The sequence below is a fragment of the Fomitopsis serialis genome (assembly GCF_022376445.1).
Source record: "Fomitopsis serialis strain Sig1Antser10 chromosome Unknown B0H18scaffold_14, whole genome shotgun sequence".
NCBI lineage: Eukaryota > Fungi > Basidiomycota > Agaricomycetes > Polyporales > Fomitopsidaceae > Fomitopsis > Fomitopsis serialis.
The window spans coordinates 524,192-548,607 of NW_025954974.1; the positions used below are offsets into that span (position 1 = coordinate 524,192).

General features: G+C 58.3%; 6 protein-coding genes across 6 annotated transcripts; 3 read left to right on the forward strand and 3 right to left on the reverse strand.

Annotated features, from left to right (window-relative positions):
• Positions 1-475: 475 nt before the first annotated feature.
• On the forward strand, positions 476-1,643 carry B0H18DRAFT_872375 (uncharacterized protein; the record flags this gene model as incomplete). The annotated part of the gene is made up of 5 exons (XM_048040220.1): positions 476-716; positions 778-950; positions 1,013-1,104; positions 1,157-1,491; positions 1,549-1,643. The coding sequence occupies 5 exons, from the start codon at positions 476-478 to the stop codon at positions 1,641-1,643; spliced, it is 936 nt and encodes a 311-aa protein (XP_047896629.1).
• Positions 1,644-2,245: 602 nt separating this feature from the next.
• B0H18DRAFT_952867 (uncharacterized protein) lies at positions 2,246-4,296 on the forward strand (the record flags this gene model as incomplete). The annotated part of the gene is made up of 8 exons (XM_048042152.1): positions 2,246-2,271; positions 2,452-2,512; positions 2,541-2,609; positions 2,639-2,698; positions 2,817-2,855; positions 2,898-3,351; positions 3,479-3,818; positions 4,023-4,296. 8 exons carry the CDS (start codon positions 2,246-2,248, stop codon positions 4,294-4,296), a joined length of 1,323 nt encoding a protein of 440 aa, XP_047896630.1.
• Positions 4,297-4,755: 459 nt separating this feature from the next.
• On the forward strand, positions 4,756-7,729 carry B0H18DRAFT_1116533 (uncharacterized protein; the record flags this gene model as incomplete). The annotated part of the gene is made up of 9 exons (XM_048033444.1): positions 4,756-4,986; positions 5,042-5,282; positions 5,342-5,359; positions 5,415-5,644; positions 5,697-5,822; positions 5,874-5,964; positions 7,042-7,068; positions 7,135-7,277; positions 7,331-7,729. 9 exons carry the CDS (start codon positions 4,756-4,758, stop codon positions 7,727-7,729), a joined length of 1,506 nt encoding a protein of 501 aa, XP_047896631.1.
• A 7,867-nt stretch (positions 7,730-15,596) lies between these two features.
• On the reverse strand, positions 15,597-21,123 carry B0H18DRAFT_1116535 (uncharacterized protein; the record flags this gene model as incomplete). Its single annotated transcript, XM_048033445.1, has 12 exons — positions 15,597-15,886; positions 15,949-16,971; positions 17,039-17,204; positions 17,249-17,428; positions 17,487-18,089; positions 18,580-19,011; positions 19,062-19,325; positions 19,376-19,614; positions 19,664-20,179; positions 20,232-20,408; positions 20,457-20,685; positions 20,734-21,123. The coding sequence occupies 12 exons, from the start codon at positions 21,121-21,123 to the stop codon at positions 15,597-15,599; spliced, it is 4,509 nt and encodes a 1,502-aa protein (XP_047896632.1).
• A 923-nt stretch (positions 21,124-22,046) lies between these two features.
• On the reverse strand, positions 22,047-22,550 carry B0H18DRAFT_832582 (uncharacterized protein; the record flags this gene model as incomplete). The annotated part of the gene is made up of 1 exon (XM_048039417.1): positions 22,047-22,550. A coding segment is annotated over one exon (504 nt), but the record flags the coding sequence as incomplete, so codon positions are not given.
• A 471-nt stretch (positions 22,551-23,021) lies between these two features.
• Positions 23,022-23,907, reverse strand: B0H18DRAFT_872410 (uncharacterized protein; the record flags this gene model as incomplete). Its single annotated transcript, XM_048040223.1, has 2 exons — positions 23,022-23,163; positions 23,213-23,907. Coding segments are annotated over 2 exons (837 nt in total), but the record flags the coding sequence as incomplete, so codon positions are not given.
• Positions 23,908-24,416: the final 509 nt, after the last annotated feature.

Consider the following 24,416-nt stretch of genomic DNA (forward strand, 5'->3'; position numbering starts at 1 on the left):
ATGATCATGCATGCTCGATGCTGTGTATGCGCCATGTATTAATATTGTCTGCTTGCTGAACGTAGCTGTCTGTATCTCTGTACTGTACGACGAGTGCGATGAGGAGAGGTGGCCGCATCGGTATGTCTTGCGCGGCAACATGTGATTGTGCCTTGTGTGGCTAGACGCCTTGACGTGGCCGGGTTCGAACACCACGGCATCCGCACGCGACTTGGTCTGTTCCACCACTCGCCGTCCTAGCGTCCCTCCTCGCCGTCCATCCTGCGCCTCTCGTCGTCTCCTGCGGCAATCTCTACTCTCTTACGACCCTACACGCTGTAGCATGATCACCGCTAACGACGCGTTTCAACTCAGTCTGAAGCACGAACCCAGTCGCCTCGGACTCCACCCCTCCTCCAAGCTCTCCTTCCTCTCTGGTTCGCGGCGATCCCAGTCCCCTGTCTCCACGCGCGCATCGTCCTCCGACCGACCATCAATGTCCACTAGACGTTCCGGCGCAGCGTCTGCGTCGCCCGCCCTCAACGGCAACGCAGACGCCCATACCAACGGCCACTCGCCCCAGCAACCGAACGGCCAGGCGCAAACAACAGCTAAGCACGCGCGCAAGGGCTCCCGTTCGGCGGCGAAGGGCAAGAAGGTTGTCATACAGCGTACCGTCGCGGAGAAGGTCGTCGTCGACTGGGAGATTCCGCGAAAGGCGCTGCATTCGTCGATTGGTGAGTGCGGAATGCGTTTTTTTCTGTTTGATCGACGGGCTGAATGGGCGTTGGTGCGAAGGTGTCTTGACTCTGTATCTCTACTACTCCCATGGCTCGCCGCGGACCGTCGTCGTCGCGCTCGCGAGCGGCCTTGCGTTCATCGTCCCGTGCGATATCCTCCGGCTCCGCTCCGCTAGGTTCGAACGGCTGTTCGAGAGGAGCGTCGGCTTCCTCATGCGCGAAAGCGAGAAGGTGCGTCTTGCAACTGTCCGTTCGTGCTCATCGCCACACGTCTTGACGCGTCGCCCCCGCAGAATTCAACGAATGGCGTGATATGGTACATCACCGGCGTCATGTTCGCCCTCGCCGTATACCCTCTCGACATCGCCGTAGTCTCTATCCTCATGTGAGTCGGGAGACCCTCCTTATGCGCGACGCATGGTTTGACACCCACGTAGTTTGTCCTGGGCTGATACCGCCGCGTCTACGATCGGCCGTCTCTTCGGCGCACGCACCCCCAAGCTCCCCGCCCGCCTCCCGCTCCTCCGCCTCCCCCTCGCGCCCCGCAAGTCCGTTGCTGGATTCATCGCAGCCGTCGTCACCGGTGCGGCCATCGCGATCGGCTTCTGGGGCTGGGTCGTCCCCCAGGTGGGTGAGCCGAGCAGCTGGCAATGGCCGGTGGTCGCGCCGACGACCGGGAATCCGAGTATCCTTGGTGCAGCGGGGGCATGGTTGGGCCTCGGCGTGTTGGGCGTTGTCGCTGGGCTTATTTCAGGCATTACGGAAGCTCTCGGTGCGTCGCGTGCAGCCTTTGTTTGGTGATAACACTCATCCACAGTTCGCTGTGCAGATCTTGGAAATCTGGACGACAACCTTACACTGCCTATCATCTCCGGTGGATGCCTCTGGGGATTTTTCAAACTCGTAGAGGCGTGGAGCGCCTGAACTCACAGTACATGGTATTTATGCCTGCCCTGTAGAACTACCATACGACTTGTGCCCCGGGTACTAGTGTAGTATAATGCTTTGTAGATGCCTTCGAGACATTCGTCTCCTTTACCCCTTTGTTCATTAGTGCAGGATGCTTCGTTGGACGACATTTGGTTCCATCTGCATCTGCCACTTGCAAGAGCAAGGTTCTGAGGTCGAACTCGACAGCGGTGAGTGTCTTCCCGTTCTGCATGCTGTTAGTGTGATCACGACTCGGCTCCCTGCTCTGCGGTCGCTTCTGTATCCTGGAGTACGCGTGGGTGGGTTTTGTCCTGTGGTGAGTCCTTATTTTCTCTGGCTGTTCGAGATGACCGCGCTGGCATTGAGTCGGTGCGCTCGGCGCCGCACAGAAGCCTTCGCTCGCGGTGCACATTATAGTGACCTACAGTAAACATGGGGGGGGTTGTGGTGGGGTTGTGTTGCCCGATATAGGAATTACTATATATGGGCATAACCATATAAGGCAAGTGGTGACATTTCTCCACTGTGTGGGTGGTACATATGGACCAAATGATGCCTCATAGGAGGGCGCGCGCGATCGCGCGCGCCCTCCTAAAATGTATGCTGGATGTTTCATGACAAGGTACATTAAGGAGGACGCACGCGACCATGCGCGACCTCCTAAACACGGATATTATGGAGATGGCATGCATACCAATTAGGAGGGCGCGCGCGATCGCGCGCGCCCTCCTAATCGTACCTATATCAGCGTCTATTTCAGTGTGCATACACAGCACATGTCCAATCAAAATGTGTCTTATAGGAGGGCGCGCGCGACCGCGCGCGTCCTCCTAAACACAGATATTCTGGACATGTATGGGATGGTGCGTGCACCCATGATCCATGGTATAGGAGGGCGCGCGCGATCGCGCGCCCTCCTACATGGCATGTGTACCGGCGTCTATTCTGCCAACGTATACGGTGTGTGTGTACATATATCTGCTAAATAGGAGGGCGCGCGCGATCGCGCGTGCCCTCCTACCGAGGTGTATTTGGGCATGCATATCATGGTGCGCGCACCCCTGATGCATGTCAAAGGAGGACGTGCGCGACCGCGCGCGCCCTCCTTGTCACGTGCCATAATATTCCACACATGTGACTCATCTGTTTGCATGATGGCGTGATCAGTCCCTTCCCTTTGATCCACAGACCATCTGTGTGCGCCAGGTACGTTCTTGCTCTCACCATGTCCCCTACCACAGCACTCAGCGCTGGCCAGTCACCATGGACCGTCCAGCATGGTCTGACCGGATTCGTGTCGTCCTCGAAGCTGCTGTGCTCGTCCGGCTGATCCATAAACACACGGAGCAATTCGTGCAATCGCTCGTTCCCGTCGGTCCCGCATACGTCCCGCTCACCATCTACGACATCTACCAAAAATGGCACGAGCACATGAAGGAGTGGCTCCGCATCATACGCGTCCGTACAATCACCGACCCGCAACCCCTCAACATGCTCTATGTACGCTCAGAGATCGATCGACTCGAAGCGGTCATGATCGCATTGGCCAACTTCATCACCCCCTTGTACAGGCACTGGAGCACCCCCAGATTGCCCGAATCATTGCGCATCCACACTGATGATCGTGATGAATGGACGCACATCGCGCGGTCCACTATCAGTCTCATGTGCGTGGTGAGGGAGACTGTTGATTACTGGCACAGTATGTTCTCTGCATGACAATTAGTCTATTCAGCATACTGACTCATCACACAGAAATACTGGACAAGAATTATGGCATGTACCACACCATTGTTACATCAGTAGCTACTCACCCTCCATTGCTACAGTCGATGCAGGCATACTCTGGCAGGATCCACCCATCAAGCGGATCCTGTACAACCATCATGCCAAACACGCCATTGACCTCGATACCGCCGTGCAAGAGCGCAACACACTTGTTGGCTATTCCGGACGGTTTGTGAATCCGAGCCCTCAGTGGTTTGTCCCCTATGACCACATCAATTACACGAACGAGTACGAATTCTTTGAGCGCATCTGTGCGCACATTGCCCTTCTTCTCCAAGAGCGGCAATTGCGCATAGATCGTGAGATTGAATTCGATGAAGACATCCATGTTTGGGTGACCGCTGGCTCGGTCATCTTGCGCACTACTACTCATGATTCACGGTGCGCGCACCCCTCTCTCTCTAGTATTATGGCACCTGTCTGAAAAGTTGCAGAGAAACTCGATATCCGCTGTGAGCGCCGACCACCCATCTGGCTCGAAATCGATCTCCAAGGGATAGAGCGATTCCGGACGCACATACACGCTCCCCATGGGCAACTCACATCGCTGTTTGCGCACCCCGAGGAGATGATTTGGGACAACAGTCCGGATCGCAGAGCCCGTCGCATGCCCGAACCACCTGAGCTGGCGCGAACATTGCTCAACGGTATGGCGTCGCGCCAGGCCCTTCACTGCCAGCACGTATACTCCGCTACAGCGGAGCGTGCCACATTGCACGGGGTCAATGACCGTACATACCGCGGAGGTGGGCCGTCACCTGAGGACGTCTCGAAAAGCGTCGACTTGACACGCCTCGCGTGGTTTCAATGCGCAGGTCGATTCTATCAGCAGTGTAAGCATCCGCACTCTGAACGTTGAACACTCAGTTTTTTACTCTCAGTTGTGTAGTCATGTTTGTATGGTCTCTTACACACGCGCGGAACAATGCTACTCACGGTCGGACACATATTCATTCAGCCAGAGGTAAGTCACAAAGGTGCGCGCACCAAACACAGTGAGTACCGCATGCTATGCGCACGGTAAGAATCGCCGCGCGCACGGTAAGAATCACCGTGCGCACGGTAATAAACACTGCGCACACTTAATCACCCCTTACCTACAGTGCAGGCCGAACACTTGAGCGTTAACGGCACATACGGTCAGATGACCGGTGGCCGTCGTGTCGCGTCGGTCGACTTAGCGCCGTGGCTTGTGGCTGAGACTTAGACGCCGTTGTGGCTGCTCGCTCTTGCTCGCGCGCATCTCCCTCTCCCACTCGCACTCCCTCTCCCCCCTGCTTCTACCACTCACCCCGCTCTTCCTCGACACCCTGCAACAATGGTCGGTACCTGGGGCATGGAAAAACTGACCAATTACCTGCGCAAGGTCGCCCTCGAGGCCGGGCACCATCTCAGCGAGCGGGACTTGCTCATCTTCACGGACCACCCGCCGCGATGGGACGACTGGACGGAGGAGGACCTGATCCTCTTCAACAGGATGCTCCGGGCGCTGTACAACAGCCCGGTGTCGTTCAAGGTGTTCGAGAAGATCGTTGCGACGTACTTGCTGGTGAGTACCCTGTTCCGTGGGCTGCGAGCTGGGGGATTGACGTGCGGTTCCCCAGACAGAGGCGTGGCGCGAGGAGATGAATTACATACCGATGGCGAAGAAGTTCCCCCGCCTCACCGACATTTGCTTCGATTGGCAGTGGTGGGACGCGCCGGCGGAGGGCGCGTGGAAGGAGGGTCTTGACTTCAAGACGTTCGCAACCGGCTGGCGCAACGTGAAGCCCAAGTGGTGGGGCAAGAAGTGGTCGCCGGCGGACCAGGAGGCCGCCATGAGGCCGTTTGCGGAAATCTGGCTCAGTAAGTTTTCCGTGTCTACGTGCGCGCACCTGTGTCTGACTGCGCGCACCCCATCTCAGGCAACGACCGACTCAACCGTAAGTGTTTGCGCACTTACACCGAGTCGTCTGACGAACAGCGCACCCACTGCAGCTGCAACCCCGGTCCAAGACCGCGAAGATGAGGACGATCCGCACAGCGAAGGATACGAGATCGACGTGGGGCGTGTGACTGGTGAGGACTGCAGGAAGGCGCAGCGCCAGGCGGAGATCTACCTCGCCTGGAAGGCGAAGGGCCGTGCGCCCGCTGCGATGGCGCACCCGGTCCGTCTGCGCTCATGGGCGCGACCCCCTAACATCCCGCCCAAGTCGCAGGATACGGTGGTAAGTGCCGTCCTACGTTTCCGCGGAAGCTGACGCGATGCGTGCACTACAGCACTACGGCAGCGACCGCTGCCAGCTCTGCGTTGAGCAGGGCATGGAGGAATGCCGTGTCCCGGCGACTGCCAACGACCCGCGCTGTGTGACTTGTCGGTCGCGCAAGAAGAGGTGCCCCTTCGGAGTGAGTACACGTCCTTTTTTTGTATTCGTATGGTGCACTTATCGCTCGCAGTCACCCGTTAAACGCACCGGCTCGACCGTGCGCGCACCCTCCGCCCGTGCGCGCACCCACACTCCGGCTGTTGCAGGAGGCCCAAGGGCAGGTGCGTGGCTATGTACTGGCGACGCGACTGTGCTGATATGTCGTAGGTATGAAGCGCCGCCGTGGCGAATGATGCGCGGACGTCAGATAGGTATTGCAGGCTGGTCGAAATGTACTCGTAGTTTACAAGTGTATATAAACATGGGCAAGACCGCAATGTGTATGTAATTAATCTGCTTCAGGGTGGACGTGCGCGACGGAGCACGTCCACCCTACAGCCGCGTGTTTCACCGGTGGTCCATCTCAGGTGAGTGTATACCCACGATGTGGGAGGACACGCGCGTCCTCCTGAACCAGTGTTGCGACCCTCACATGTGTCGTAAATAGACTGATATAGGAGGGCGCGCGTGGTCGCGCGCGTCCTCCTAAAAGGCCATATCAACGTACCACAGGTACCTGATATGTGTCGCAAACATACGTATATAGGAGGACGCGCGCGACCGCGCGCGCCCTCCTATATGGGCCGTCTGACGGGCCAATTATAGTGGCCCAAAATACACTGATTTAGGAGGGCGCGCGCGATCGCGCGCGCCCTCCTATATCCGTCTATTTTGACGGTGTTCCGACACGTACGCCCACCCTCCGAACGTGTTCGCGCACCGGCATGAGGGGTGCGCGCACCCTTCAAAACACAATTTTATACCCATCAAATGGGCTGTTTTAGGAGGGCGCGCGCGATCGCACGCGCCCTCCTATAATGGCGTGTTTTTGATGATATTTGGGTGCGCGCACTCAACACGCACCCTCCAAAGGTGCGTGCACCCCATCTACCTGTCCAAATCATACAATATAGGAGGGCGCGCGCGATCGCGCGCGCCCTCCTATTTAGCAGGTTTATATGGCACTGAATGCCACCCTTCTGAAGCACAAAATCAACGGTAATAGGAGGGCGTGCGCGATCGCGCGCGTCCTCCTATATCCTGGGTGAATGACCCATATGATTGCTGTTGCCGTACGCATTTGCGAGCGTCCCCTATGATGGTGAGTATATGTCCCGCTGAAGACATATACTGCTCTCACAGGTGCACGCCCGCAATTGCGCACGGTGACCTAAATGTACTGATTGTGATGCATGCAGCGGGTCATGCACCTTCCTCGTTCCTAGGTACGTCCGTCTGCATATTATATGCTACACTATTGACTTTATACACTGTGTAAGTACGTATTTTAGGTGGGCACATTCATGCTCTTACGCTGCCAGTCACCGCTGCATCAGGTGATCAGCTCGTCCATGTGGCAAACATGAGGCGTCCTCCACCTGTGTCTGCCAGCGACGCATCCCCTTTCCATCACGCTCTCACTCTCATCCATACGGTGGGTACTCTACTTGTGTCTGTTCAGCGTTTGTCTCACTCAATTTCTCACAGGTCAGTATGGCGCCGAAGAAACCGACCAAGAAGCAGCGGGAGGCTGAGGCTGCGGCTGCGGCTGCGGCTGCAGCGTCGAGTGATCCGCCCGAGCCGGAAACACCAGCACGTCCGCCTGTATCGACCTACCCCTATGCCTGGTGCCCGGTGCCCCTGCTGGGCAATCTAACCATATATGGAAATATTTTCCCACGACCCCCTGCTGGGCAGTGCCTGCCGGGCACTCCCGACCGCCAACTCAAACTGTCTTTCTACGTGCATAACACGTCCATCCTGACCATTCTCGCTCGTCACTGTCGTTCTCTCACTCACATCCTCTTTTCTCTTTTCTTCAGCACCTCTCACAGGGACCCACACTGCATATTGGACCACTCTCACTCGTGGCTGAAACAACTTTGAATGTTGGGCGTGCCCCACTGCCAACGTACACACGTCACCACCTGTATGTCCCCACATGCAATGGGACCTGTTATCCATTCCTTGTCAACAGCAGGCAACCAGAAGGAGAGCAATACATCCGCTCAGTAGTGCTACTGTTCCACCCGTTGCACCGTCAACCATCACTCACCGAACAAATCCCCAAGTCATGCAATTTTACGATTCCTGGTCTGCTGAATGTGTGGCAGCACTCCATGTACGCTAGGAAAGACATTCCAGAGCATATCTGGCCTCTGTGTGCACTGAGCAGAAGCACGGACGACTATTGGTCTTATTATGCCAACTAACCACCGATTCAATCCCAGAGCTGTGCCTGTTGACATTTCAAGTGGTCTAAATGCACCACAATAGTCAGTCGATATCAGGAGATGTTTTCTCCATCAGACACATGCCCTCCGTGCCCCCCATAAATCCACGTTGAAATACAAGTTGTTTCCGCTGAGCAAACACCAAACAAATCACAAAGTTGCACACAATGACAGCTCAGGCTTTCTCAACAGGCAAGAATGGGCTCACAATGCCAGGGCCTACTCCCCAAATCATATGCAAGCCATATGACCGCTCAGCACAGCTGCGGAACGTCTGAGTTGTTCCCGACAACAAAACAACAAACAATTCACAGAGCTATACCAACTCACAATCTACATGGTCTGAACTCACCATAATAGCATGTCTGTCTCAGGCAAGGGTTCCCACATCCAACGCAAGCCATCTAACCGCTCAGTAGTGCCACATTTAAATGAAAGTGATTTGAGGGAAACAAATACAAAACAAATCACAGTGCTGTGCCCAATGGCAAATTTTGCACTCTCAACATGCCACGACAGCCAATCAGTACTAGGAAATCACACACACCTCACTGACAAGCCACACTGCCACTCAGTATAGCCATGCAGAGTCTTAGTCATTCAGAATGACAGAATACCAAACAAATCACACAGCTCTATTGAACAACAACCCAGACAGTGTGAACATGCCAGAATACTCCAGGACTACTTAGAGCTATACCTGAACTCAATCGGAAGCAATATGACTGCCCAGCTGAGCGATATTCAATTACGAGTGATCTCAATAAAACAAACACCCAAATAATTCACAGCACTGTCACCAGTGAAAGCCTGTGTGGTCTGAACGTGCCAGGATAGTCCATCAGTACTAGGGACCACACCACAACTCACCCGCACACCATACAATGCTTCATTAGAGCCACACCAAATCTGAGTCATTCTCGCTGACAGAATAACCAGCAGGGCACAGAGGGACAACCAATGGTGTTATACTGAATCCAAAAACAGCAAAATATCCCATCTATATCTGGAAATGGATCACAAGTCAAACAGAAGGCATACGTGCACTCAACAAAGCCACATCTCAATATGAGCAGTGTCGGCTGCACAAATACAAAACAAATTGCAGGGCTACACTCAGTGACATTCTTAGTGGTCTGAATATGCTAGAATGGTCCATCAGTACTAGGGACCACACCACAACTCACCTACATGCCACATAATGGCTCAGTAGAGCCACACCAAATCTGAGTCATTCTCGCTGACAGAATACTCAGGAGGGCACAGAGGGACAACCAACGGTGTTATACTGAATCCAAATATGGCACAACATTCCATCTATATCAAGGAATGGACCACATGTCAAACAGAAGGCATACATGCACTCAACAAAGCTGCATCTCGACATGAGCAGTTTCAACTGAACAATCATGAAACAAATCCCAGAGCTGCACTGAGCAACAATCCTACTGGTCTGAGCATGCCAGAATGGTCCATCAGTACTAGGGATGATACTACAACTCACCCGCACACCATATGATGGCTCAGTAGAGCCACACTCCATCTGAGTCATTCTTGCTGACAGAATAACCAGCAAGGCACAGAGAGACAACCAACAGTGTTACAGTGAGTCCAAATATGGCACAATATTCTGGCGCTATCGAAGAGTGCTCCCCAAGTCAAACAGAATGCCTACATGCGCTCAGCAAAGCCACATTTCAATATGAGCAGTTTTGGCTGAACAACTATCAAACAAATCACAGAGCTACACTGAGCAATAATCCAAGTAATATGAAGGTGCCAGAATGCTCCATCACTACTAGGGCCCACACCACAACTCACATGCACATGATATGACCCCTCAGTAGAGCCACACACAATCTGAGTCATTCTCGCTGACAGAATAACCAGCAGGGCACAGAGAGACAACCAACAGTGTTACAGTGAGTCCAAATATGGCACAATATTCTGGCGCTATCGAAGAGTGCTCCCCAAGTCAAACAGAATGCCTACATGCGCTCAGCAAAGCCACATTTCAATATGAGCAGTTTTGGCTGAACAACTATCAAACAAATCACAGAGCTACACTGAGCAATAATCCAAGTAATATGAAGGTGCCAGAATGCTCCATCACTACTAGGGCCCACACCACAACTCACATGCACATGATATGACCCCTCAGTAGAGCCACACACAATCTGAGTCATTCTCGCTGACAGAATCAATGGCAGCCCACAGAGCGACAATGGCTCATAATTGTGCTGGTATGAAGATGGTAGAATAGGGAGTCTGTATCAGGGAATATTGTCCAACTCACATGCACCAGTCATCTGTGCCCAGTAAGGCCACATCTGAATATGAGCACACTCCACTGAACAAATACCAAACAAATCACAGAGCTGTACCTACGGACAATGTAGGTCATATGAACATGCCACAATATTCTATTGATACTGCAGACCACCACACCACTTGCTTGCAAGCTATAAGACCACCCAGTAGGGTTATATTTGAATATGAGGAGTTTCAAATGAACACACACTGAGCAAATTACTGAGCTGTGCCAACTGCCAATGTAGGTATTGTGAACATAGCATATAATCTGCCTATACTTGGAAATATTTGTAGAGTCATACACAAGGCTTATTCCTGCTCAGCAAAGCCATCTTTGCTTGCAAGTATTTTCCTTTGAACATATATGAAACAATCAACAAAGCTGTACCTGTTGGCATTCCTGGGGATCTGTATAAGTCATAAGATTCTCTCTACACTTAGCATTCTGTCTTTTGTCTTTTGAGCTATCTTTCATCTAGCTTGGATGATAAGCAAGTATGCCAGTGTCATGCTATTATGCACAGAGCAAATGGCAGTACATGAACAATATTGTATGCTTATTAGGATGGTCTGTAACAACTGCAAGTATATACAAGGGGAAGGTAGGATTAAATGATTGTAAGTGCGAGTTTTTTTTTCTTTTTTTAGTGGAGATATGGTCACAATAATACACCCAATTACTGATCTGGCTCACTAAGCTCAGATGAGAGCTCCTCTTCCAAGCGCTGGCGCTTGGAAGGAGGTTGTCCAGCGCTGGTTGAAGGCCCAGCTATCTTCTCCCTGTAGCGCTGGAACAAGTTATCAGCCTTGTTCAATGCCTTCTCAGCCCTCTCCTCAGCCTTGTACGCATCACGCCGGATACGCTTTGCTGTCCGGTTCTGCCGCTTAACCTCCTCCGATATCTCCTTCACCTCGCCCTGCCTGCCCAGCGAAGCCGCGACATCTCTCTTGATCATCGCGACATCAGCACCCATGATGGCCTTGGGGATGATAAGCATCCCAGGATCTACCTTCTTTACCGCAAGTCCACGGTGCATGCCATCCATCTGGAAGCGCTTACGAGCGCCTTCCGAGACACACGGCCAGTGCGTATGCACAGTACGTGAGTTTGTTCCCTTGCCCTGAGCATACAACTCAGGAGAAAGAAACAATACAAAAGATAATGAACACTCACTTTGACATGATGACCTGCTAATACTCGCTCGCAGACGAGCTCGCCAGCCTTCAGAAGCTTGTCCCCTGGACATACAATGTCAGTCAGGCTACTCAGCATGGAAGGGTTAACACACATACCAATCGTGCATCCCTGGTTGAAGCACTTCGTATCCTTACTCCTCTCAGACCAGTAGAACACCTTCCCAGGCGTCGCGTTCAGCTTGTCCGCATAGGACCTCGTCAACTTCCCCTTGTCACGAATTTGCTTCTCCAGCTTCGTACGTGCATTCTCATGCTCCTCCGCAGCCTTCGCAATATGGACCTTGTGCGCAGCAGCTGCAGCTTCGGTGTGTGCATTCTGCATGTCAATTGTCAGCTAATTTCACCGAAAGGAACTGTCAGTACTTACGAACCGAGTCTGCCTACGAGGCATCGCATCGTCTGCATCCAGGTCGACAACCCCGACACTGTCGTCCTGTTGGTAGTCTTGCTCGCCCTCGTCTTCACTATCCTCGTCCTTGAATTGATGTTAGTTCGGCACAAGATATACTCACCAGTCACTTACCACGCGGCCTCGCTTCTTCGACAATCGCAGTTTCGGGATTCGTATTAGCACTGGGTCTACGAGTCGAGCGAGCCTCAGGGCCTCAGCAGACGCCGCCGCTTTCGCAGCCTGCGCAGTCTTACGTTTTTTCGCCGCAGTCGCAGCTTCGGCTTCCTCCTTCGCGGCCTCGTTGGAAGCCCTTGTGGCATTGGCCTTCGCAGTCCTCGCGTCTCTCGAAGCCTTCAGCGCGATGACCGCCTCGGCTCTCTCCTCCTCCGCAGCCTGAGCCTTCGCGGCCTTCGCTGCCACGGCTTTCGCAGCCTTGGCTGACGCCGCTTCGGCTTTCGCAGCCTTGGACACGGCAGGCTTCGCAGCCGCGGCCTTTGCTGCCTCAGCCTTCGCAGCGACGGCCTTCGCAGCGACGGCCTCTGCTGCGACAGCCTTCGCTGCCTTAGCCTTCGCTGCGTCCACCTTCGCTGCCTTCGCCGCGTCCGCCTTCGCTGCCTTCGCCGCGTCCGCCTTCGCCGCCTTCGCTGCCTTCGCCGCGTCCGCTTTCGCCGCCTTCGCCACCTTCGCCGCCTTCGCAGCGTCCGCGTCCGCGTCCGCCTTCGCCCCGTCCGCGTCCGCGTCCGCCTTCGCCGCGTCCGCGTCCGCTTCCGCTTCCGCTGCCTCCGCGTCCGCCTCCGCCGCGTCGCTGGTCGGCACTGCTGCCGCCGCGTCAGCTGTCGCAGCATCCGCCGCGTCAGCCGTCGCCACGTCCGCCGCGTCAGCCATCGCCGAGTCAGCCCCGTCTGCGTTCGCTGCGTCACTGGGCACCGCCGCGTTTGCCGCGTCGATCGTCGCAGCGTTCGCCGCATCCGGTTTCGCAGCCTTCGAGGCCCGACCCTCATCCGTATTCACGGATGCGGCAGCCTTGTCCTTCGCGGCGTCGGTCTTCGCAGTCTTCACTGCGACGAACCGGCCCTTCTGGAGGTATGTATGTGTTAGTATGTGCCACGTTTACGCCCAGTCAGACTTACCATCCGTCGCTGGACGCCCGGGAACAGACGGCGAGGTCCTGGCGGCGTTCGCTGCGCCGGTACCATCTCGTCGTCTTCCTCGTCGTGGGCTGGACTTCCGCCGTCCCCGGGCTCGCTGATGCCGGCGTCGACCTTCGTCTTCGTGTACGTATCCTCGTCGCTACTACTGCTGCTGCTGCTGCTGCTGTCGTCGCTGCTACTGCTGCTGGCGTCACTGCTACTGCTCTTCTGGCTGCCCAATACGGTGGTGCGGCTCTTGTCGCTGCGCTCGTCGGCGGTGCTGCTCTTGTCCACCTTCACCATTTTCCACCCATCAGACCGCTGGCTGGGCGGGCGGGGGATGTCCGAGTCCGAGTCGGAGCCGGCGGGCTCGGCGGTGCGAGCCATCTGTAAGGTCCGAGTTAGGCACACTCGCGCGAAAACGTATAAAAAAAACACTTACCTGGGACGAAGATTACCTTTTCCGGACAGAGACGACGTCGGCGTGGGCGACGGCGGTGAGCAAAGCTGAGCGTTCGACGATGGAGAGGGAAGCGATGGTGAGAAAGGAAGGAAGAACGACGCGCTAGCAGCGTCGATCGCCCGAATCGGCAAGTCCCGAGGCGGGCGCTCAACACTTCGCGCCTCGCCACTCTCCCTCTCCTCCCACTCTCCTCGTCCTCCACCACCCTCGCCGACCCTCCACCGCCTCTCATCTCACCTCTAACGCACGCCCGACGGCCTCCGGCATAGACAAGACATGTCGGGCGAAGAACCTCGCGGTACAGCCGGCCTGCAAAGCGCGCCAGCCACGGCAAGTCCGACGGCCCACGACGACGAGCAACGCGCTCGTCCAGGCGAACGTGCGGCGCGAACAAGTGCGCTGCGCGTCGAAGGAGTCGCCGGTAGCCGCATGGAGAGGGAAACGAGGAGGTGAACGGCAGGCAAGGCCGTTAGCATTCGGAGGTGAGTAACCTCTACCTCCCTGTCTCCCCCTACCCGTCCTACCTCTCTCGGTCGCCCGCGCGTGCTTAGGTTAGGTTAGGTGGTTTAATCGCCTGAACACGCCGCGAAGCGGCGTTAGACTGAGGAGGTGGCGGTAGAGGCCAAGGGACAAGAGCGCAGTGGGGATCCACAGCGCGACCCTTTCGGCTTATATGCCTCATCAGGTCCCTTTGGTATTGTTTAGTCACGTTTACCTGTACAGTACCACAACAAGCCCGATTTGGGCAGGGTGACACATATTATCTTGCAAATGCTGCGATGTCCGTGATGGACTTCTTTTCTAGACCGAGCCGGATCCCGGCTGGAACCGATCTAGAACGCAGTGACGTCAGTAATCTAGAATCCAAGATCAGCGCTTATACCAGCGCCATGTGATCCTGTTCCGGAGTGGTCCGGACAGCGGGAGCGCCCGGAGGCTTCACTGGCTGCACGTGACCACGGCGGAGCCCGGGTGACCGAAGGCACCTGACGTGTCACGTGATTAAACGTGACTCGCTCTAGGCCACACGTGATACCATCACGTGACTAGGCCCAGACTGGTCCGACCGTTAGCCAATTTGGTTATGGGGACAATTGAGACGACCCAGGGTGCCTTGGCGCCGGCTTAACCCTAGTAAGCGCCGGCTTAACCCTATAGACGCCCAAGATTTCCCAGAGCGGGCGGGCAGGGCGATGGACTGGTGTGGGTGGATTGGAGAGTGGGGTGAACCGGCCAGGCTGGACGGTGAATGGGTACGGTTCGTCGAATGAAAGGCCGGGCATGCGATGTGTGCGTCCGCGACGCACAGCACGCACGGGCAGCAGCGGGCGTGCGGCGCGGCGTTGTGCGTCCGCGACGCACAGCAGGCGCACGACGGGCGAGGCACGTGAGGTCCGTGCATGGCCTGCGGTCCGGCGGTGCAAGTGCGCGGGTTGCTGCGGAGCCGAGAGCCTTGGGCGTCGCGCGGGCAGGTGTGCGTCGCGGACGCACAACGCCCGCGCGACGGCCGGCGCGAGCGGAGCTGCACCCGTGCACGTGCACCGCCGGACCGCAGGCCATGCGCGCGCCTCACGTGCCTCGTCCGGCGTGTGCCCGCTGTGCGTCGCGGACGCACAACACCGTGCCGCACGCCCGTTGCTGCCCGTGCGCGCTGTGCGTCGCGGACGCACACATCGCACGCCCGGCCTTTCATTCGACGAACCGTACCCATTCACCGTCCAGCCTGGCCGGTTCACCCGAGCTGGGGTAGTGACTGGTTGCTTAGAGCTGCGATTCTGCCCGTTGTAACAGTGGCTACTTACAATTGCTTATCTTTCCGTAGTTACTTATAATTGCTTATCTCTCCGTCGTTACTTACAACTGCTTATCTTTCCAATGTACCCATTCAAAGTCACACTGATGTACGATGAGCATTGCATTCCGCGTAACGAGTAGTACAAGAACAAAAGAAAACAAAGTCCGACGTGTACAGATGAGGATGCGAGAGATGATACAGTATATACGAGTCCGCGACACGACGAAGGCCTCACTTTTTGCCACCCTTCTTGCCCTTCGAGCCGCTCTTCGCGTTGCGCGCAGAAGTCGTCGGCTTGCCGGTTGCCTTTCCGCCGCTGACCTTGGCGAAAGTGAAGCGCTCGACCATCGGGGCCTTGCGCATCGTCCGACGAGGGGGCTCATCCAGCGCGGACGAGTTCTTGCGCTTGCGCGGGTTCGACGGTCCAGCCGCAGACGACGATCCAGCGGCAGACGCGCCCTCGCCCTCGTCCTCGTCGTCCTGCTCGTCCTCGGTCGAACTGCATGAAGCCTGCAGAGGGGCTGGCGGCGGGGGTGCCTAGAAGGAAGTCAGCACAAGGTGTTTGAAGCGGGTAAGGACTTACTGAGAGGGCTGGATTGCGTGAAGCCAGCACCCGGGAGGGGCGCGTTGTCCACGTCCATGGCGTCCTCGTTGTCGACGACGGGGGCGGCGGCCTGCTGCGGGGCGGGGTGGAGGGACGCCTCACGCAACTGCTGAGCAACAGCGTCGAGGGAGGGCGGGTTTGCAGCCGAGCGAGGGGGGACGGTAGAGGTTTGGCGCCATGGAGACGATGGGCCGGCGGGAGAGTGCGGGTGGTGGTGCTGCGGCGAGGACGGCGGGAGGAACGAGAACGGCGAGGGCGGGGGGACGACGCGAGCAGGGGACGGGAGGGGCGGGAACACAAACCGGGAGGACGATGGCGGCGGCGGAGTGGGAGTGTGAGGGGGGCGGGGGGCGGGGCCGGCAGCGGAGCCAGTCGACGGAGACGGCGAGCGGGACGACGGTGGCGTCGGCGTTGCGGCCATCGCGGCCATCTTCTCGACCTCGTCCTCGAGAGCCTCTGCGGCAGCCTGCGCGGAAGCCTTGGCAGCGTTCTTCGCCTTCACCTCGGCGGCCTTGATAGCCCTCGCGCTGCCGGCGGCGCAGCTGTTGAGGTTAGCCTTCCTCGCCGCCTCCTTCTCCTTCTCGGCCGCCTTGTCGGCCTTCTCCTTCTCCTTCTCGGCCTTCTTCGCGGCGGCGGCGGCGGCTTTCTGCGCCTTCTTCGTCATCTTCGGCGGGGCGACTTGGGACGTGGAGGCCGCCGAAGTCGACGCAGCCCCGGACGCGGTCGTCGTGGCAGTCTTCTTGCCCGACTTCTTCGGGGCGGAGACCTCCACGATGTCGTCGTCCTCGGACTCGACGATGGCGGCAGACTTCGGCGCGGCCTTGCCCTTGCCCTTCCTGTCGGCCTTGCCCTTGCCCTTCGACTTGCTGGCCTTGGGGGTGGGCTCCTCCTCCTGGGGGTGCTCGTCCTCGAACTCCTCCTCGTCCTCCTCGTCGACCTCCTCGGCCTCATCGTCGATGAGGTCCGCGACGACGTTGCCGATGAGGCCCGAGAGCGCTCGCTCTGTGGAGGCATGAAGGTCAGATAAGACAAGATGAGAAAAGGACGACTTACGCAGGGCAAATCGGACTCGACGAATGCCTCGTGCATGAGCAGCTTGGCGTAGGCGAGGTTGTGCAGGAAGACGTCAGTACTCCCGAGCAGAACCAGGTAGTAACGTAGCAGGCCTTGAGCTGGCCCATGCGCACGATGCGCCCCTTCGCCTGCTCGTCCTCCTGCGCGGACCACGTAGTGTCCTAGAAGGTGTGAGCAGACGACAAGGAGATAAGGGGATACTCACGATGAAGATCATGATGTTGGCCCACGTCAGGTTGAGGCCAGTCGCGCCGACCGACGACATGACGAGCACGCGGGGCCCGTCGACACCGGACTTCCTGAACTCTTCGACGACCTTCGCGCGGTTGGCGGCCGAGAGCTTGCCGTTGAGGAACAGGACCTTGATGCCGTAGGCGTCGAACAACTACAAGAACGTGAGTAATACTGCGGAGAAGGCGAAGGAGGACTTACGATTTGAGAACCTCGTTGTTCGAGGGGAAGTACGAGAAGACGATGATCTTGTCAACGTCCGTGGCGTTGGCCCCATCGTTCTTCTCGCCGCCCGCCTGCTTCTGCCGCGTCGGGATCTTGCTCGCCCTCCGCGTCGGGATCTTGCTCGCCCCCGCCGGTCTTCTCGCCCCGCCGGTCTTCTCGCCCTCGACGGTCTTCTCGCCCTCGACGGTCTTCTCGACCTCGACGGTCTTCTCGACCTCGGCAGTCTTCTCGTCGTCGGCGGTCTTCGCAGCCTCGGCGTTCTCGTCGCGCGCAGCGTCCGCGTCGCCGCCGGCCCCGTCGCCCGCAGGAGCGGCCTCTTCCAGGTGTTCCTGGTAGTTGCTGTCCGGCTCGAGGACGTTGGCGTCGGGGAAGGGGGGGAGGTTCCTGAGGGGGACGCCCCGGAACTCCTTCTTGTTGGCCAAGGGCGGGGCGCCCGCGGTGCCGAGGTGGTGCTGGATGATCTCGAAGAGCGCCTGCAGCTTGGCGGTCGGGCGCGCTTCGAACTCATCGCGAGAGCCGGGGACGGGGAAGTCGGACTTCGACGACTGGGAGAGATGGAACATCGCGCGCCGCAAGTCGATGTAGAAGGACTAAAAAATGAGTCAGCAAAACGAAAAAGCAACCATCGATCTGTGCGTCCTCGACGCACAACGCCGCGCAGAAGGCAGATTCCCCCGCAACGAGAGGCCCACGAGCCAGTGTGCGTCCGCGACTCACAGCGCGTACACGCGACCCGGCATTTCGCTCTGGGGTAGGCGCGCGGGCAGCTGCGTCCGGTTGTGCGTCCGCGACTCACAGCACGGGCTAGGGCTGCGGCCGCTGTGCGTCCGCGACTCACAGCGCGGTGCGGGGCTCCGTGCCCACTGTGCGTCCGCGACTCACAGCGGGGTGCGGGGGCTCCGTGCCCGCTGTGCGTCCGCGACTCACAGCGCGGTGGCGAGGCTGCATGCCCGCTGTGCGTCGCGGACTCACAGGCCGTGGCCCTACGCTGCGCGGGCTGGGCGAGATCCAGGTTAGCCCGGCGCGCTGTGCGTCGAGGACGCACAAACGGCCGGCACAAATCCGAAATGCTTGACTTACCTTGTCCGTTGCCGACGCCTGGCTGCGACCAATCGCGTCGCCCAAGTTGCCGGCGATCTCGTTGAGGACCTCGGACTCGTACTCCGCCAGCCGCAACATGATGTTGATCTCGGTCACCGGAGGGAGGCCGCTGATCTCGTTGCCCTCCCAGTCGCGGGACTGGACGGTCCGCCGGATGACCATGCTGGTCCACCGCTGCCGGAAGTCGGCCATCACGTTGACGGTCTCGACGACGAGGTCGGACTCGACGGCCTTGGCGGAGTCCTTGGGGGCGGAGCGGTGGACTTGCTCCTGCGCCTTCTTGCTGTTGCGCCGAGCCTTGCGATCGCGGGCTGCAGCGCGCTGGAGCGCCTTCCGACTTCCCTCGATGGCGGAAGTGTTGTCGTCGTTGAACCCACGGACGCCCATCAGCCGCCCGATTTGGGCGAGGTCCTGACGAATCGGTCAGCAATGCGAAAGGGCGGGAAAGCGGGCGTACATACCATCGGGTTCGTGATCGTCGGGGTCGCCGTCATCCCGATCATCCCCGCCGTCTGGTTGCGCAGCGAGCGCACGGCCGTGTAGAGCTTGTTGAGGCGGCGCATCGAGTGCACCTCGTCGACGATCATCATGCCCCAGTCCCTGCTGTAGATCGTGCGCCCAATGCGCGGCTCGTGCTGGCCCTCGGGCCGCTTGATCATGTTGCCCGCGCCCCAGGGCTTGCTCTCGTCCTTCCGGAACATCTCGATGCCGTCCTTGTCGACGGACTGAAACGACGAGGTTAGTAGATATGCGAGCGAGCGCAGGCAGGACGTACCGGGGCGGTGGCGAGCACGAACTGGCGGGTCTTCGGCTGGACAAACTTGTCGACCGTTTCCCAGAACGATTTCGCGCTCTTGCGCACGGCGGCGGTGTACGGCGCGAAGTCGAAGGTCTTCGCGCGGACGTAGCGATGGAACTCGACGGTGACTTGCGTCTCGAGGGCGACGGGGATGATGAGGATGGTGGGCGCGTCGGGGACGTTGCCGTCCTTGGTGTTGTGAAACTTTGTTTTCGCTGGGAGAAGTGTTAGCGCGCTGCAGAGGTGGGGGTGAGTAGGACGCACCGTATTTGCCCGGGAAATGGCCGTGCTTCTCGTAGTACTCGCGGTAGAACGCGAGGAAACATACCGTGCCGATGACTTGCATCGTCTTGCCGACGCCGACGCCGTCCATGAGGAGGGTGGGCTTGCCACCGAGGTAGTTGTCGAGCATCTTGATGATGCCGATGAGTTGATGCCAGCGGGGCGCCAGCGGGACGGCGGAGGGAGCGTTGAGAGCCTTGATGCCCTCGTCGGTCCAGGGATCGGTGAGGCCGATCGGATCCTCCTTGTCATTGAAGAAAGGGATCGCCTTCGTCGCCGAGACGCCCAGCAAGTCCCAGAGCTGGTCCATGCTGAACGCCTCGTACTCCTCGACGCCGGTCCCCCAGTCGAACCCCTTCATGGCGTCATCGGGGATGAGGAGGTCGAGAGGATCTTCCTCACCGTCCCCGACCAACACGTCGATTTCCGCGGTCAACGCGGCGAGGTCCGTCTCGGACGCGAGCAGCCGGAGCGCCTGCGACACCGCTCTCGGCAGGCCTGACGACAGTAGTCAGCAGTGTCACCGTTTGGAGCATGCATTGAAACGTACCCGCCACGTCCTCCCTCACGTTCTCGACCTGATCTTTGAGCAGCTCGATGCGGTCGAGCTGCTTCTTGTACAACTCGCAGGTCACCTCGTTGTCGTACTTGCGGGCGATGGCGATCTTGTTCCGCATGCGCTTGACGTACGCCTTGAGCTTCGCGATGGACGGGCTGGCCACGATCTCTGCACGGACGTGAGCAATCCAGCCGGGAAAGAAGGCGGCTTACTCACCCTCCCACTTTTGGTCCAGCTCGACCGCCTCCTTCTCGAGCGCGGTCAGTTCACGTCCGATCCGGACGCTCTCGCCGTGCCAGGTGGAGGCGACGATGCGGCTGACCGCGCTGAGGGCCCACGGGACGCACTTCTTCCCCATCCCGTTGACGGTCGCCTGCTCGCCGAACAGAGCGAGGGCAATCCGCGGATAATGCACGTTGAGCTGGGAAGCAGTGACGCCGGGCAGCTGCAACGGCGTCAGAGGTGTTAACGACAGCGAGCAAGGCCCACGCACCGACGTCGCCTTGAACTCGCGCATCACATCGTACGCGCTGCTCTCCTCGCCCTCCAACGTCTCAACGACCTGCTCCTTCACCCGCCACTTACTAATCCGAGCATTGATCCATCTCAGGACGAGGTCGCGGCCCTCGGTGTCGTTGTCCTTTTTGACCTTGAGGAACTTTTGCTTTGTCGATTCGTTCGGGAGGGCGGCGTACTTGGCGACGAACGCCGTGACCTTGGTGAGCGGGGCACCGTCGTGGATGGTCCAGCCCTTCTCGACGTGGTCGTCCGACCAGGGGAGATCGGCGAGCTCCGTGAGCTGCTGCCAGCAGCCGGAGGTGACGACTTCCGGGCACGTGACCATCAGGTCGAAGAGGGCGTGGGTGATTGACCAGCCGGGCATGGTGAGTCGGGTCGAGCGGAGCGGGAGTGGCGGTAGGGACGGTGGGAGAGGGAAGCCGATGAGAGCAGGAAAGAGGAGAGAATAAGGAGATGGACTGCGTGCGCTGGTCTTTATGTAGCATGCAGCTCGGCCACTCGAGTGATGGGGATGGTTATCGATTGATGGCGGGTGAATTGATCAACGCCGTGCTTGCCCAAACGCGGCGGGATTCGCGGTGGCGAGACGGCACTCGCGGAAACAGTTTATTAAGGGCGGGCAATTACTATGAATGGTAGGGCCTTTGTGCGTCCTCGACGCACAGCGCGCGCGGGGCAGAATTGGCCTAACACGTGGCGGCAGGGGCGCGGGCACCTGTGCGTCCGCGACGCACAGCAGCGCGGGGGCGGCGTTCGCGACCTGGGCCGGACGGCCCGTCGCTCCCGCCTGCGCGCCCCTGTGCGTCGCGGACGCACAAGGCGCGCCGGGCCTTCAGCGCGCCACGTGTTAGGCCAATTCTGCCCCGCGCGCGCTGTGCGTCGAGGACGCACAAGGGCCACTCGGGGCATGGCCGCACGTGACCTCAGCCGTCCACAGCCCTCTGTGCGTCGCGGACGCACAAGGCCGCGCCTTGCAGTGCGATGGCGAAGCTCACTGGCCCCGTGCGCGCTGTGCGTCGAAGACTCACAGAACAGGGCTCGCTCACTTGTTGTGCTGTGATACAATTTAAATCCGTTTCCTCACATCTCGTCCACAAATGTCATTCGAACGTGCAATACATCACTCATATCAGACTATCTAGGCACGTCCTCCTCGTCCTCTTCCTCCTCCTGAAAGTCGGGCCCACCCGGGAACTGTCGAACTCCCGCGGGCTGCTCGATCTGCATCTCGTCTTCTTCTCCCGCCTGTACCTCCCGCAGGCGCACGAGCATGTCGCGCCTCCAGACCCGCGGATTGATGGCCAATAAGGGAGCCGGAGCGTCGCTGTCGCACGGGATTCGGTTGGCCCTCATCGCGGTCGTCGTTTTTGTCGTCCAAATGCGATCGGACTCGGTGTACGGCAGCCAGAGGAGCTCGTCGTAGAGGCGGAACACAGCCCCCCTGATCAAGTTCACATTGACCGGGGTTGTTCTGCCCCCGACAAGGCCGCCCCACAGCTTCCAGTACGTGCAGTTCGTGAAGTTCTGCAAGGCGTGATTGATGGGTACGTTTGGCAGCGGGAAGTAGCGGTCGAACATCTTCGTTCGCCAGTGATCCCGCTCCACCTTGATGACGCGTACTTGGGAAAAGGGGAGCTCGGGTGATTGGAAAAGGGCGTCGGGAGCGTTGACTCTCTCCTCTTGCGAGACGATCATATAGGACGGCTGACGCTTGTCTCGCGGGCCGGGTGCCTTGTCGATGAGGTCGTACTTGAACTGCTCCCACAGACGGGTGACTCGCTGTTCGACGGAGAGGTCCCCTTCGTCGTCAAACTCGAGCGCCCGTCGTCGTTCGCCTTGATCTTCGAGCTGAACGCCCTGCCCGGCGAGGCCGAGGTGTCGCACAGGCAAGGGAGCGGTGCGCACCATCTGCGCCGAACCCGTGAGGGGCTGACGGTTGTTGCGGCGGGTAGCGTGAGGCTTCCCGCGAACAACCGTGATTCCGTGGATCCCAAATCGAGCCGCGAGCTCGATCATGTTAGGTGCCACATACCGAGCGCACAGATTGTTTGGATTGATGAGCCGGCGATCGTGGCAGGTGTAGTGTCCGTTGACCACGGTGATCGTCGCGAGGAAGAACATGCCTTGGGACGTGCCCATTGGCTCCATGCCATCACCGTCCAGTTCGTCGTCATCCATGTATTCGTCGTCTTCATCCCAATCATCTCTGCGATACGCTGCGGTCATCGCCTCCATCGTTGGCCAGGGCGGGGAATCGTTGTTCCGGTAAAGAGTGCCGTTGAGAATATGAGTCAGCATCGCGCCGAATTGGAGACTGGCGCGAGTGACGCGCTGGGAGGCGGGCGATTTGGTCATGTTTTTGATGGCTAGGTAACAGGCAAATACACGCCAGTATTTGAAACTCCTGTCGCGGGGTTAATGCATTACTGAGGTGAGGTGACGGTGCAACTTACCACCAAATGTCCCCTGGCACGCTGATGCACGAATTACTGAGTAGAAGGTACGGGACGTTGCGGAGTGCGACGCCGCATTGCCTCGCCGAGACCCGAACTTCGAGGCGGGCCGATGCTTCTTGCGGCGGGTCGTCGTCGTCCCCCATGCACGCGAGAAATGCCTCCGTCCACTTGTTCAACCTTTGGAGAAGGTGGTTCACCTCGCCCGGCATGAGCTGCTTCGGCTCGGCTCTGAGGAATTGGCCTGGATGAAGCTGGTAGTGAACAGACTTCTCCGTGCTGTACACGTTAATGTACTTCACCTGGTCGTCTCGTCCCGCGGTCGGTGTAGCGACGCGGAATCCCGCGACGTCGCTCAGCTGCATGCATGCGTCGTACTCGAAGTTCCCGCCATTCGCGCATGCAGTCACTCGCGCCGGAGTAGCACTGGGCATGACATGCCTCATGATGGGCATGTGCTGATCGGCACGCCAGTGAACGACGTGCCCGGGATGATGTATCTCGAGCGCGACGTCCACGAACCATCTGTGCTCCAGATCGGCGTCACTGATGTCGGTGAAGTCGATGTGCTGGAATGTCTCCTGTAGGGCAAGGTTCGCGTCGACATCGTCATGCGGGTTGTGGTGACTTCCTCCCTTCGCTCCGCGGAGCTCGTGGTAGAAGAAGGCGTCAGCGAACTCGGGGATGTCGATCATGTGTGCGTCCATCCGGGTATGCAGCAGATCGAGGACGTTGGCAGGGATCTCCTGAGTTCCGAAGTGCCACTGCCCGTTCACGCCGCGACTGCTGTCCTCGACGGCCTGATAAGATGGCGGCCAGTGACCGAGGTGGGCGAAGTGGATGTCACGTAGGCTCGGTAACATCACGTCCTCGTAGAACATGACGAGGAGCCGCTTGGGGATCGCGGACGACATGCTCGGCCGATACATGGCAGGGAACATGATGTTCACTTTTGCGCGCATGCCAACCTTCGCGAAGCCCATGTTTGGAATGCGATGTAAATCAACTTCGGTGAGGGTCTATGTGGTGGATACGTGAGGGCTAGCCAATGGCAATTACGCAATGTGCTTACACCATTAATTAGAATCGGGTACTCCAGATGCACCGTCTTCTTCAGCGTCTCGGTGAAGGCGCACATGGGGAATACGAAGAGCGGACACTGATATGGCAATATCTTGGAGATGCCGAACATCGAGTCAAAGTC